This window comes from Aquarana catesbeiana, linkage group LG09 (genome assembly GCF_042186555.1).
Source record: "Aquarana catesbeiana isolate 2022-GZ linkage group LG09, ASM4218655v1, whole genome shotgun sequence".
Taxonomy (NCBI): Eukaryota; Metazoa; Chordata; class Amphibia; order Anura; family Ranidae; genus Aquarana; species Aquarana catesbeiana.
In genome coordinates this window covers 304923615-304937581 of record NC_133332.1, presented here as the reverse complement: position 1 = coordinate 304937581, position 13967 = coordinate 304923615, and the positions used below count along the sequence as shown (strand labels likewise).

The following is a 13967-nucleotide window of genomic DNA, read 5'->3' as shown; positions in this document are numbered from 1 at the left end:
CCATGCATGTGACAATTCTGTAGAGCTGTTGTGCTGTCACCTGTCTGGCCCCGGGGCTCTTAGTGCCTGCCATGTGCTGGATGAAAGGTGATGGGGATCAGATTGTTCTTTTTTTGGAAGGAGCAGACCTAGTTATGAAATGCAAACAAAATAAGAAAAGCACCCGGGGGGAATTTCCAGTGTTTTTTTTTTAATTTTATACAGAGGTCTCAGGATCATCAAGAGTTTAGCTGAAAGTCAATATCGTACTGTGCACTATTGCCTTACAGCTGTGACTTTGAATCCTACCTGGGACATTATCTGCATGGAGTTTGCATGCTCTTTGGGTGGGTTTCCACCTAGTGGGTGTATGGTGGGGGCAATAAATACTGAGATCCTTTGGGGGGGCAAGGACTGATGTTTAAATTGCATTTTGTAAAGTCTGCAGAACCATAAAGTGTATGTCAGGGCAAAATAGAAAAAAAAAAAAAAAAACACAACATGCAGTATATTTCTACAATAAATGCACATTTCCCAGTCTTTATCCCTTTAACCATGTCATTGCCAGAGACACTTTTGTGTTTTTGTATACATGCTTCAGAAATCATTTTAGGCCTGAAGATTAGTTAAACCTTCCAAATATTACATATTTTCACAAAACAGAGACCCTGGAAAATAAAATAGTGATATTTACAATTGCTTATGCCACAGAATAAATGTCACAACAGTTTACCAAGTGCAAACTTTCAGTAAAAAAATTAATTTAAGTCATTTTAGGGCACACAAATGCAATATATTACCCATTTTTGGTAAAGTATAAAGGTTAAGGTTGCGAAATGTACTGTATATAGATAGCCAACATGTCAAGTTTAAAAATTGTATGATCGCATGAGAGGACGACAAGCTTTGGTACCCAAAATGTTCCATAGGAGACACTTTAAAAGCCCCCACAGGCCATCAGTTTAGAGTGAGCTGTGAATAATAGGCCTAGAATGATTGCTCTCACTGCTCCATGCGTGGCAATATTTACCATGTGTAGTTCAATGTTCTAATACAGAGGTGTCCCTGACACCCGCACTGCAAGGGTTAACTGCTGGTTTAGTTCTAGGGGCAGGGAGAAGTAGATGTATTTATCTACTTCTTCATGTTGTCAGACTGGCATCTTCCCCCATCCCTGTGAGTGCGCCAGAGGTCTATGTAACTATGTAACTATGTAGGTCTAAAGTCCTGACATCATTAAGACCAATGCAGGGTCCATAGCCCTGCACTGGACATGAGGGTGCGGAGGGACAATCCACTGCTGAAGCACAGGGGAAAACACAATCTGCAGGGTGAGTGAAGGTTCAGGTAAGTAAAATACTTTTACTCTCCTCTAGACTAACAGAGCAGTTAACCCTTGCCATGCGGGCGCAGCCCCACCGTAAAAGGAGAATTTTTTCCATTTCCCAGAGTTGGACACTAAGCCAGAATCCCCTTTCAAGTGAACCTGTCAATTCCTATAAACATAAGCCTAACACTGTAAAAGCAGGCACCGCATTTACCTCCAGTTAGTGATCATTCAGAAAGTGCATTATACGCACCCCTGTCTGACGGCAGACTTCTGACAGAACTCTATCTCAAGAGGTGTGGTCTTCAGGAGGAAGGCATTCTGAAAGCCCTGCTCAAACTGGCTGCAAAGAAGCAAAAGGAAAATTACATACCGATGTACATCGACCTTAGCTTAATAGTGACGTTTACTGGTTATCATTAACATAATTATACAGTATCTCACAAAAGTGAGTACACCCCTCACATTTTTGTAAATATTTTATTCTATCTTTTCATGTGACAACACTGAAGAAATGACACTTTGCTACAATGTAAAGTAGTGAGTGTACAGCTTGTATAACAGTGTAAATTTTCTGTCCCCTCAAAATAACTCAACACACAGCCATTAATGTCTAAACCACTGGCAACAAAAGTGAGTACACCCCTAAGTGAAAACGTCCAAATTGGACCCAATTAGCCATTTTCCCTCCCCGGTGTCATGTGACTCGTTAGTGTTACAAGGTCTCAGGTGTGAATGGGGAGCAGGTGTGTTAAATTTGGTGTTATCACTCTCACTCTCTCATACTGGTCACTGGAAGTTCAACATGGCACCTCATGGCAAAGAACTCTCTGAGGATCTGAAAAAAAGAATTGTTGCTCTACATAAAGATGGCCTAGGCTATAAGAAGATTGCCAAGACCCTGAAACTGAGCTGCAGCACGGTGGCCAAGACCATACAGCGGTTTAACAGGACAGGTTCCACTCAGAACAGGCCTCCCCGTGGTCGACCAAAGAAGTTGAGTGCACGTGCTCAGCGTCATATCCAGAGGTTGTCTTTAGGAAATAGACGTATGAGTGCTGCCAGCATTGCTGCAGAGGTTGAAGGGGTGGGGGGTCAGCCTGTCAGTGCTCAGACCATACGCCACACACTGCATCAAATTGGTCTGCGTGGCTGTTGTCCCAGAAGGAAGCCTCTTCTAAAGATGATGCACAAGAAAGCCTGTAAACAGTTTGCTGAAGACCAGCAGACTAAAGACATGGATTACTGGAACCATGTTCTGTGGTCTGATGAGACCAAGATCAACGTATTTGTTTAAGATGGTGTCAAGCGTGTGTGGTGGCAACTAGGTGAGGAGTACAAAGACAAGTGTGTCTTGCCTACAGTCAAGCATGGTGGTGGGAGTGTCATGGTCTGGGGCTGCATGAGTGCTGCCGGTACTGGGGAGCTACAGTTCAATGAGGGAACCATGAATGCCAACATGTACTGTGACATACTGAAGCAGAGCATGATCCCCTCCCTTCGGAGACTGGGACGCAGGGCAGTATTCCAACAGGGTAACGACTGCAAACACACATCTAAGATGACCATTGCCTTGCTAAAGAAGCTGAGGGTAAAGGTGATGAACTGGCCAAGCATGTCTGCAGACCTAAACCTTATTGAGCATCTGTGGGGCATCCTCAAACAGAAGGTGGAGGAACGCAAGGTCCCTAACATCCACCAGCTCTGTGATGTCATCATGGAGGAGTGGAAGAGGACTCCAGTGGCAACCTGTGAAGCTCTGGTGACCTCCATGCCCAAGAGGGTTAAGGCAGTGCCGGAAAACAATGGTGGTCACACAAAATATTGACACATTGGGCCCAATTTGGACATTTTCACTTAGGGGTGTACTCACTTTTGCTGCCAGCGGTTTAGACATAAGTGCTGGTTCACACAGGGACAGCTTCAAAGTCATCAGACTCTGAAACCGCCACGTACAGCGTGACTTTAGCGCGGCTTGTAAAATGACTTCTGTAAAGAAGTCAATGCAAGCTGCTCCAAAGTCGCCCCAGAGTAGTACAGGAATCTTTTTCTAAGTCAGAACGACTTGAGTCGATCCTATTAGAACGGTTCAATTGCAATGCATGGAACGCGACTAAGTCGCTGACAGGTCACCCCTGTGTGTTGAGTTATTTTGAGGGGACAGCAAATTTACACTGTTATACAAGCTGTACACTCGCTACTTTATATTGTAGCAAAGTGTCATTTCTTCAGTGTTGTCACATGAAAAGATAGAAAATATTTGCTAAATATTGTGAGATACTGTATTTACTACATGGAGTTTCTAATCACCAAAAATTGAACCATGATGTTTCTATCTATCTGATTTACATCTGAGCAGTAAGAGTTTAAAGGGGTTATAAACCCTCAAGGTTTTACGCCTTAATGCATTCTATGCAATAAGGTGAAAAACCTCCTGTGAGGCAGCTCCCCCCCCCCCCCAGAGCCCCCCTTTTACTTACCTGAACCTGATATTTCCAGTGACGGGGAAAAGCACACCAGCTCCAGACAGTGTCTCGGGTTCTGATTGGATAGATTGATAGCAGCGCAGCCATTGGCTCAGCTGGTGTCACTCAAATCCAATGATGTGGGAGCCAAGGGGTGGGGGCCGAGTCCTGCGGTCTGTGTCAATAGACGCCAGCAGCAAGACACGGAAGTGCGCCCGCACAAGTGCCCCCCGAGAGAGAGCGGCTCTCCAACGGGGCACTCGGTTAGGAGCCAGGAGCGCCACTGAGGGACCCCAGAAGAGGAGGATCAGGGACACTCCGATGCAAAACCAACTGTGCAGTTGAGGTAAGCACGACGTTAGTTTTTTTTTTTTTAAACGAGACTTAAGATATCCTTTAATTACAATTTATCTGAATGCTCCTTTTTCTTTTCACAAAGAGCTTACAATCAGATGTGCGTGTTGGTGTACAAGTAACACTCTGTTCTGTACACAGTCTAGTTTGTTTCATTTTGGAAGTGGGTAAACTATATGCGAGATGGAAAGCAAAATAAAAAGAACGTACGCAGAGGAATTTTCCAAAGTTTTCTTAACAAAAGAGCAGCTAAATACAGGCATGTTACATCATGCTCCATAACAATAGAGATCGAACAGGACAAAAATAGACATTTATTTTTAGAAAAAGCCCAGAGCTAGTCTATGCTGACATACTGTTGGAAGACCAGTGCCCTCTGCTGTCTGTGTGAGGAAACACAACGGCTAACAAATACTGTACCACTAAATGTGTTACATACAAACCCACCCACAATTAATTATATATAGAGAGATAGATACAGTGGTAGCCTGTCCATATGGAGTGCAGGGGCGCAGCCCCCCTAATCTACATGCAGGGCGCCGGACGCATTGATTCCAATGTTTTTTTAATTTTTTTTTTTTAGAAGCACAGGATTAGAGATTGAGGCTTTAAAAAAATGGTGGGCTCAAGCAAATGGCTGTGGGTGCATTGTTTGATGCCCCCCCCCCAAAAAAAATTAAAAAATATACCACCCTCCTCCACTGGATAGGTAGATGCTCACAGGCTCTTGCACCCAGGCTGGCTGTGCCCACTCAGTGCAGCGTCACTGACATGAATGGCCATGCACTGCTTTATTTGTGTATACAGCAGTGCCATCATAAACACCATTACAGCTTACCGGCATATGCAAAAAAAAAAAAAAAAAAAAAATAGTAAATGTTCTATTTTTCCAATATATGCCCATAACACTGTACTCATGTTTTTTGTTTTTGAGCTGACAGCCCATTCAAAATAAATGTGCTGCCTAATACAATGTGCCTCAACATGTAGATGGGCCCCAACATTCTGCATGATGTTAAATGTACATATTGGAACGGAGCAAATGATAAATGGTGTTTTCAGCTGTGAGACAAGTGAAGTAGTATCTTTGATAAAAAGTCCATGTAGCCTGATGTGGTGAAATATAAGCGACAATAAGAGATGAATAACACATATTAAAAGCGGAATGTGGAGACCAATCTCAACGGTAATTTTCACATATGGGGGCGTGCGAGTCAGACACATGCACATAGTAACAAGGGGAGAGCTTATTTTAGCAGTGAAAAGCCAGGTGTGAGACTGATGGTCAGGTGGGTGTGATCCACAGAAGAGAACCAGATTCCACAGTCAGTGATGGCTTCCCTCTATGTAGACTGAGTGCTGCAGAAGCAGCATGGATGTGCAAACACTCCAGGAGCACATGTCTAGCCTATAGATTGAAATCCTGCAGCGCCCTCAAGGAGGAAGACACATGTACAAGTGTCTGAAGTTTGCCAATGAACATCTAAATGATTCAGAGAAGAATTGGGAGAAAGTGCTGTGGTCAGATGGGACAAAAAATTGAGCTCTTTGGCATTAACTGTTTGGAGGAAGAAAAATGCTGACTAAAACCCTAAGAACACCATCCTTACAGTCGAGCACGGAGGTGGAAACATTATGCTTTGGGGCTGTTTCTCTGCTAAAGGTACAGGCCGACTTGGCCGCATTGGGGGCCAATGGACGGGGCCATGCACTGTAAAATCTTGGATGAGAACCTTCTTCCGTCAGCCAGAACACTGAAAATGGGTTGTGGATGGGTCTTCCAGCATGACAATGACCCAAAACATACCGCCAAGGCAACAAAGGAGTGGTTTAAGAAGAAGCACATTAGGGTCATGGAGTGGCCTAGTCTCCAGACCTTAATCCTATAGAAAATTTGTGGAGGGAGCTTAAACGGAGTTGCCAAAAGACAGCCAAGAAACCTTAGGGATTTAGAGAAGATCTGTAAAGAAGAGTGGACCAAAATCCCTGCTGAGATGTGCAAACCTAGCCACCAACTACAAGAAACGTCTTACCTATGTACTTACCATCAAGGGTTTCTCCACCAAGTACTAAGTCATGTTTTTCTTAAGGATCAAATCCTTATTTTACTCACTGAACTGCAACTCAATTTATAACATTTCTATTGTGTTTTTTCTGGATTTTTGGTTGATTTTTCTGTCTCTATCATTTAAAATACACCTATGATAAAAATTATAGACCCTTTATTTCTTTGTAAGTGGGCAAACTTACAAAATAATTATTTTCCCCAGTGTGTGTTTGTGTGTAAATAAAATGGGGCAAAAGTTGGTGTTCCCCCTGTAATCTTGTCACACCCCTGAGTTGTAACAAAGTGTGATTGCTGCTCACGGTATATACACAATGATGATATTATCGTGTTCTTGCATCAAGCCCACCCATGCCAGACCCCTACATTGTGCCTGGGCACTTTTTAGTCAGTATAAATCTCTACAGTAGCTTTGGCTTTACTAAAACCACTACAAGCATGAAATATTTTATTATAAACATAATAAAAGCACAATAGAAAAAATAAACAGTTTTCATCCACGATCCAAAAAAAAAAAAAAAGAAGTCATAAACAACATTTTGCAAATATATGAATCTTTCAGAAAGATATATCCTCCTCATCAATACATGTTGACCCTGCCAGCATAATGGACCTTGGGCAATTAGAAGGGTGACCATACTGTAATACAGCTATGAAACTATCCAGTGTTGTCACCTTCCCTGCACACCACAGCTGTCAGAAAACTGGTATGCATTGAGACACTACCTCTTCCCATATTGGCCCAGCACTAGCACAGCGGAAGAGGCAAGTCATTCCCATTGTTGTCAGATGACAGCCGGTTTCCCCTCTCCTAATAGCACAGTGCTATCACACCAGCCTGGAGAATGCAGGAAAGTGACGGTCTCCTGAACACTGAAGCCTGCATAAACCTGCTGTATGGTAATAGGATAGCGGTCAGGTGACCACTAAAATTAAAAACTGTAAGTGCATAAGAACAATAGCTTTTTTCTGCAGTAATATCTACACAGTCAGGAATCATTAGGGCTTCCAACTGCTTTCAGGATCTGAAGGGTTGCAAGCATTGAGATGTATGTGTCTGTGGAAACATCCTGAATTAAGTGCAACAACTGACACTTGCTGAAGGTTGGTGAGATAAGCCAAGCTCACCTTCTCATAGATGGTGCAAGAGTGTGGGAATTTCTCCCCACTGGGGAACTTTAGGTCTTTAAGGCTCTGGGTGGAGGATAAAACTCAGCCAGTCTGCCTGAAATCGAAAAATCCATTTTGTGAAGCCTAAAGCTGTCCATACCCATTATACTTTGATTGTACAGTCTGCTTTAGACTGGCCAACAGAAATGTAAAAAAAGACACAAGAGAGTGCAAACACCTAGTGCAAAACCACCACCACCGTTTATTGAATACAACAGCCAAAACATACTCAAACAAGAAAAAGGACAAATGTTTCAAAAAACACAACTTTAGCTTTTAGGTGATGCCATAATCAGTGTGGTACGAAGGCTGACCTGTTTCAGGGGACAGGCCCCCTTTCTCTGGGTTCTGGTCCCTTCCCATGTTTGCAAGTATGTTTTTGGCTTTTGTATTCAATAAAAGTTGGTGGTGGTAATCAGGGGCGGCTCGTTCATTAGGGGCACCTGGTCGCTGCCCCTTCTCTCCAGGTCACCCCCTATATGCAATGGATAGATTTATGCATAGCATGAATCGATCCACGGCCACCCCCTATTCATGCGTCCGGCCCCTTTCAGGGCACCGGGCGCATCAACTACAGTGGCCAGGGTTGTTTTTGTTTTGTTTTTTTAAGCACCCGATTAGAGCCAGAGGCTCTAATAGGCTTCAAAATAGGGTGGGCTCGGGACGCAGAGAGTGGCGGTGGGGGTTGGGGGGTTGTTTGCCACCCAGCCCCGCCCCCAAACAGAAAACCACCAGCCGCCTAGGTGATAATGCACTAGGCCCTCCTGTGTCTTTTAACAGCTTTGTATGGAGTTGTTCTGCTTGAGGAGGGCAGCATCAGATTGAGCATTACGGGTTGTGACACCATTGTGTACAAATGTGTGCGTTCTGAAGTTTTAGAACCTTTCTGTGACCAACAGAAATGTAGTGCGAGAGTCTATGCCATTAATTTACATCTAGTCAGGTAGGCTTCCGTACTTCATAGTTGTAGACTCTAAAGCCTCGTACACACGATCAGATTTTCTGTAGGGAATTGTGTGAGGACAGACTGTTTGCCTAAAATCCGACCGTTAGTACGCTCCATCAGACAATTGTTGTCCAACTTTCCGGCAACAAATGTTAGATGGCAGGCTAGTAAATTTTCGGCGGACAATGGTCTATTGTCAGATTTTCCTATTGCGTGTACACAAGTCCATCAGACAAAAATCCAAAGTACAAACACACATGCTTGGAATCAATGCTCATCAAACACGACATTAGCAGAATGTGCCCAAAGGGTGGCGCTCAAGAGCTGAAATTCCACGTAGTAGGTCACTACGTTCGTGTTTGTTGGCCGACAATTGTGTTTGTATGCAAGAAAAGTTCCTGGCACATGCCCTTTGGACAAAAGTCTGGCGCTTTGTTGGCCAACAATCCGATCGTGTGTACGAGGCTCAAAGATCTGTGTTGACAGGCTTCCATAGGCAAATATAGCGTGCTTTTAACATCAGTTTGAGATGCTTCTTCGATCACAGTTGACCTGCATTTGACCTGTTCTAGCTGCCTTTTCATTCCCATAGACTTGCATAGCAAAAAAAAAAAAAAAAAACTGTTGACACAGGACATAAAAGAAATTGGGGTTGATTTACTAAACACTGTAGAGTGCAAAATCTGGGGCAGCTGTCCATTGTACCCAATCAGCTTTAAAATTCAGCTTGTTCAATTAAGCTTTGACAATAAAACCTGGAAGCTGATTGATTTCTGTGCAGAGCTGCACCATTTTGCACTCACTAGTTTTAGCAAATAAACCTCATGGTGCGATAAGTTAGCAACTTTAGCGGCAAGCTTTGCGTGCTAAACATATTTCAAGAAGACAATAAAAGCATCTGTTGCCACTGCAGTAAGTGCTGAAAACCATGCTCAATGTCCCAGAACACTGGGAGGAAAGAAATGTTCCTTTTACCTTATTACTCTGTGCAAGAACTAGTGCAAATAAGTAATCTACAATAACTGGCCTCCTTTTTGTCCTATCAGTTTAGCAAAAAATAAATAAAAAATCTGCATCTGTTGACAGGTATAAAGTGCAACCATACTTGCAGCGATTTTCAGTGCTCTCACTCTACCTGAATGTATCTTCGGTTTTCTCATCAGCCAAAAGATTTTCACTTTCTGGGGGCCCAAAGCTTGCTGCTTCCTCCCAAATATTCCTACTGGCCAGTGAGCCAACCCATCATTGCACTGGGAAAATAAGAACATCAGAGCTCTGCTTGACCAGATTGGCCTGGGATGTAAAAAATGCTGCCAATAGGTGCTTGCACCTCTAGATACCTGCACTTTATACCTGTCCATGGGTTTTTTCCTTGGTAAAGTGAAAAAGCCACTTCAAGCATTCGTTTTCAGTGAAAATGCCTTCTTCTATGGTCTATTTAAGTGATGCTCACGTGACAAGTCCAAATGTCAATTCCTCAACCTCTTCTCTTATGGTCCATTCAGATGGTGTCAATTCAGCACAAATCAAAATCAGGTCTCAGTTCTAGATTCCTCCATAGGATCAGGCTGCTGGGTGTTATCCAACACATAATCCAGGAGTTCAGTCTCCATTTCATTCTCGCTGCCTTCAGAAGGATGGAACTCCTCTTCCTCCTCATCATCCTCTTCATCTCCAGACTCATAACTCAGCTGCTCCTTCTTGTCAGCAGAAGTGGATGGAGCAGGGAACAGGGCTAAGGCAACAGCACAAAAAAAAAAAACAACAAAAAAAACAAACAGGCTTAGAGTTAGTGTTGTCTGGACAAAAAAAAAAAAAAAAGCACATCTCTACAATACATTCACATTTCTAATGATTTATCCCTTTAAAAGTACAGAAAATAGCTGCTGATCTGCCAGGAATCCAGTGAACTCGTGAAATGCTCTTTAGGCAGACATTACAGTGCATCTGCTTTACTGAAATTGGAAGCAGCATTCTCGGCCCGGCCTGCTGGACTACAGAACTCGGCCTATCTCTGCCCATACCTGTCCCTCTCAATATGAATAGAATGATTTCTTGCTGCCTTGATTCCTTAAAGCCTTCCCACTTACACCTATGTAGGAAAGAGAGTTTTGGAAGATGTAGTGCTGGAAGTATGTCTATCAAGTAGACTGACCTACCAGGTGCTCCCCCTGTAGGAATTTTGCAAACCTGGTGATGTCACAAGGTGTAATAAAAGTGGTTTCTCACTTCAGGAACAAAAGTTAAAGTTTTTTTTGTTTTTTTTTTTATAATTAAGGCTTGTAACTTGTACAGTATATGATTTCATATCATCTGTGCCCAGTCTTGCCATGAAGAAGAGTTAATCCAGCTCTGAGAAATCTTCTTATCTTTTTTCAGTGAGATAAACATGGACAGAGAAATACCAGTCAGTTCTTCACCCCCTGCTGTAAGTGACAGGTGATTTACATATTTCATGCACAAGCCTTAGAGAGGCATTATGTGTAATTCTCATCCCCTCCTTCTTTCTTCTCCAGCTCTCCCAGGATTGGCTGCTCCACACTTCAGCATGATTGGGCATGCTGAAGTCATGTGGTGACTTTTCTGGGTTTTGACTGGATGTTAGTGATCATAGCAGAAGTTCAGTGTAAGAAATACACAGGAGAAAATGCATATAAACAAGGGGAGTGTAGAGGTGGGCGGGGAGTCTACTGACATCACGACTCCGCCCACCAAGCTCCAGACAACAGACCCACCCACAGAATCTGCAGTTTTTCAGGTCTCATAACAGACAGAGGGGAGACATTTGACAGGTAAAGATACATGCAGGAGATATAGATAACCCCTACGGCAGTAGTTTAAAGAGGATGAGAGTGGGTTTATTTACATCCACTTAAAAAAATAAGAATAAAAATAAATGCTCTAGAGGGTGATAGAGACTTTTGGGGCTAAATATGGGTAATGCCTAAACATCCTTTCACATATATAACTCTCAGAAGCAATTCAAACACAGTATGCACTAATAATTTAAAAGGGACAGTAGACACTGATCATCGCATACCCCAACAATGGGCACAGAAAGACCAAAGTACAGATTGAACCAAAAAGATGACAGAACATAAGACTAATGGACCAAACTGAGATAACAGTGGGCAGCCCATCCAGTCTGTTTATTATTTTTCAAGTATTGTGGGACCAGTGCTCTCACAGAGTACCAGACAGTTTTAAACACACAAGTAAAGCTTAAATCAGAGTGTGCTAAACTAAGTAGCATTTAATACAAGGGCTCACTTTATGGCCACTGTCAAGACAGGCCAGACTGGGCTGCCTGCTCAACTGCTTGTAAGCATTTTTTTAGATTGTAAGCTCTAACGAGCAGGGCCCTCTGATTCCTCTTGTACCAAATTGTAATGTAACTGTAATGTCTGCCCTCATGTTGTAAAGCACTGTGCAATCTGTTGGCGCTATATAAAATCTGAATAATAATAATAATAATAATAATAATAATACAGATCTTATTTAATTTTTTTAGAGCAAAAACTAAAAAATTTAAAATATGGGTAGTTAGGATAAATAACAGTAATGATACAATGTCCTCAAACCTGGTCTCTTGGAGCGGATGATCTGCTTGATCATGAGGCACATGGAATCTCTAAGCTGTTCGCTGGTCTTTGGAAGACACCAGCCATCCCGTTCAGTACATTCAGTCTCCGCTCCATCATTGCGCCTAATGATCTCCTGCAAACTGCAGACAACAGCATTATTAACAAGGCAATCCCTGGACACCATTAAGCCCTATACATTCCTGTAATGCAGGGGTTTTCAATTAAAAATATGAGAGGTTCTGGCCAGTAATTTTTTTCCAGCAGGGGTTTTAACCTCATGTTTGTGCTATGACCTAGTACTGTAAATATGTAGACATTTTAGGTCTATCAAAAAAAAAAGCAATGTACAATTTCCATAGCATTTGAATAATATTTATTGTCAATTTTCAGTGTGCCCCTTACATAAGGTGTCCAAACCAGAGTGCCTCCTTACACCAGGTGTGCCCCTCTAAGCTGTCCCCATTAGAGTGCAACCTTACATCAGGTGTCCCCATCACAGTGCCCCCTTAGCTTTTAGCAACAGCCAGGCAGAGGGCAGGAGGCTGCAGTTGGATCAGGTTGCAGGTCTAGATACAGGAAGTTCCACTTCCATCCTCCTGTGATGCTGAGGGTGGAGCATGCACCTGACCTAACACTAATGATGTCAGGATTTTTAACAACCTATCACTGCAGAAGAGGGGGGGGCGGGGACCTGTGTGGTCCAGATAGAACCCTCACTTGGTCGAGGTCTGAACTGCATTTGTGCACAAGAGAAATGGTTTTATCACAGCCCCTACCCAATCTATGTCTGCACTCACTGTCATTATGTCTATGCAGCCAAACAATGTGTCTGAAAGTATGCAAAAGAATGAAATGTACTGGAATCCCCAGCATCTTTTTTAACTGTTTATGAATATCCAAGTACATACCCAGGATGCTTCCCTTGACATAACTTTGTTAAACAGTGCATTTCCTTATGTATGTTTCCAGTTCAAATGCAGGGCTCCCTGCATCTACAGATGACTTCCTGGGTCTCTACTGGTCATGCACATTGGTTCTGAATCTTTCCTCCAGTATATGGTCATCCCTCCTGCACAGAAAACCCCAGGTGAGCAAGTCTAGGAATGAGAGCACACTTCACGTTGCAGTGGGGATGTATGAAGTGATTCTCACCAGCACACCATATTTGTACAGGAAGATCAGATTATAAATCCATAAACAGGACAATCCAAATAGAGGTGCAACAAATAGAAATTTTGGTGTCGAAACCAAAAACCAAAAATGAGTTTTTAGAAAATATTTCTATTCTTATATATAAATGTATTATATTAGACTTTTTAAATCTCATCAATTTAAATCAATACGAATTTATTGTTGGCCATTATTGGCAACTTTAGTGCAAGAAAAGCTCAAGAAAAATGCAGTCTCTGACCATCTCTTGTATCATGTCTGCAATTGCTTACCTAAACTTAAACACATTGCTAATAGTATTAGCAAAATTTCCATTCAGTGCACCTCTAGCAGACATGATACAGGAGATGATCAGAGACTGCAGACACAGTACAAGAGATCAATGCAGCCAACTAGTGCCCATCAGATGCAGCCTCACCAGTGCCTGGATAACACTGCGGCGAACTACCGCTTTGTTACAGAGCTCGAATTTGAATTGCCTGGGCCGGGCAGCCCCTGTAACAAGGTCCCGCCTCCCAGACCGGCTCTTATGATTTAATTTCCCGGCATGGGATCAGTGTGCTGCCTATCACAGGAGCCCGATCTAGAAGGCAGGACTTTGTTAGAGGGGCTGCCGAATAATTCAGATTAAAGCTCCGTAACACAGCGGGACATCGCCGCTCTGCATGACACTCAAAAGGAGAGAAGGGAGGGAAGTGAAGGACTCTGACAGGGGCGCGCAACGATTACACCCCTGCAATGTGTGGCACCCGAGGCATACCGCCCCCTTTTCGGTGCCATTATCAGTACCTTCTTTTTTTCTTTCAGCTGCAAGCGGAAAACACACTTTTCGGCCGATAATTTTGGTGCACCTCTAAATCCAACGTTTTGGGCCTGCTTCAGCCCCTTTCATCAACCTATTGCCCTG

General features: G+C 43.0%; 1 protein-coding gene across 4 annotated transcripts in view; it reads right to left on the bottom strand.

Moving 5' to 3' along the window:
* Positions 1–4342: 4342 nt before the first annotated feature.
* Positions 4343–13967, bottom strand: part of GTF3C5 (general transcription factor IIIC subunit 5) — a 114210-nt gene continuing 104585 nt past the window's right edge. For 3 of the 4 annotated variants that reach the window (XM_073600554.1, XM_073600553.1, XM_073600552.1), the window contains 2 exons: positions 11888–12030; positions 4343–10041 (listed from right to left, as the gene is read on the bottom strand). In XM_073600554.1, coding sequence (XP_073456655.1) covers positions 9839–10041; positions 11888–12030 — 346 coding nt within the window. In that variant the 3' untranslated portion in view covers positions 4343–9838. Of the gene's footprint in view, positions 10042–11887; positions 12031–12798; positions 12960–13967 lie in introns of those variants that run through there. The other variant, XR_012236107.1, reaches the window with a different exon arrangement.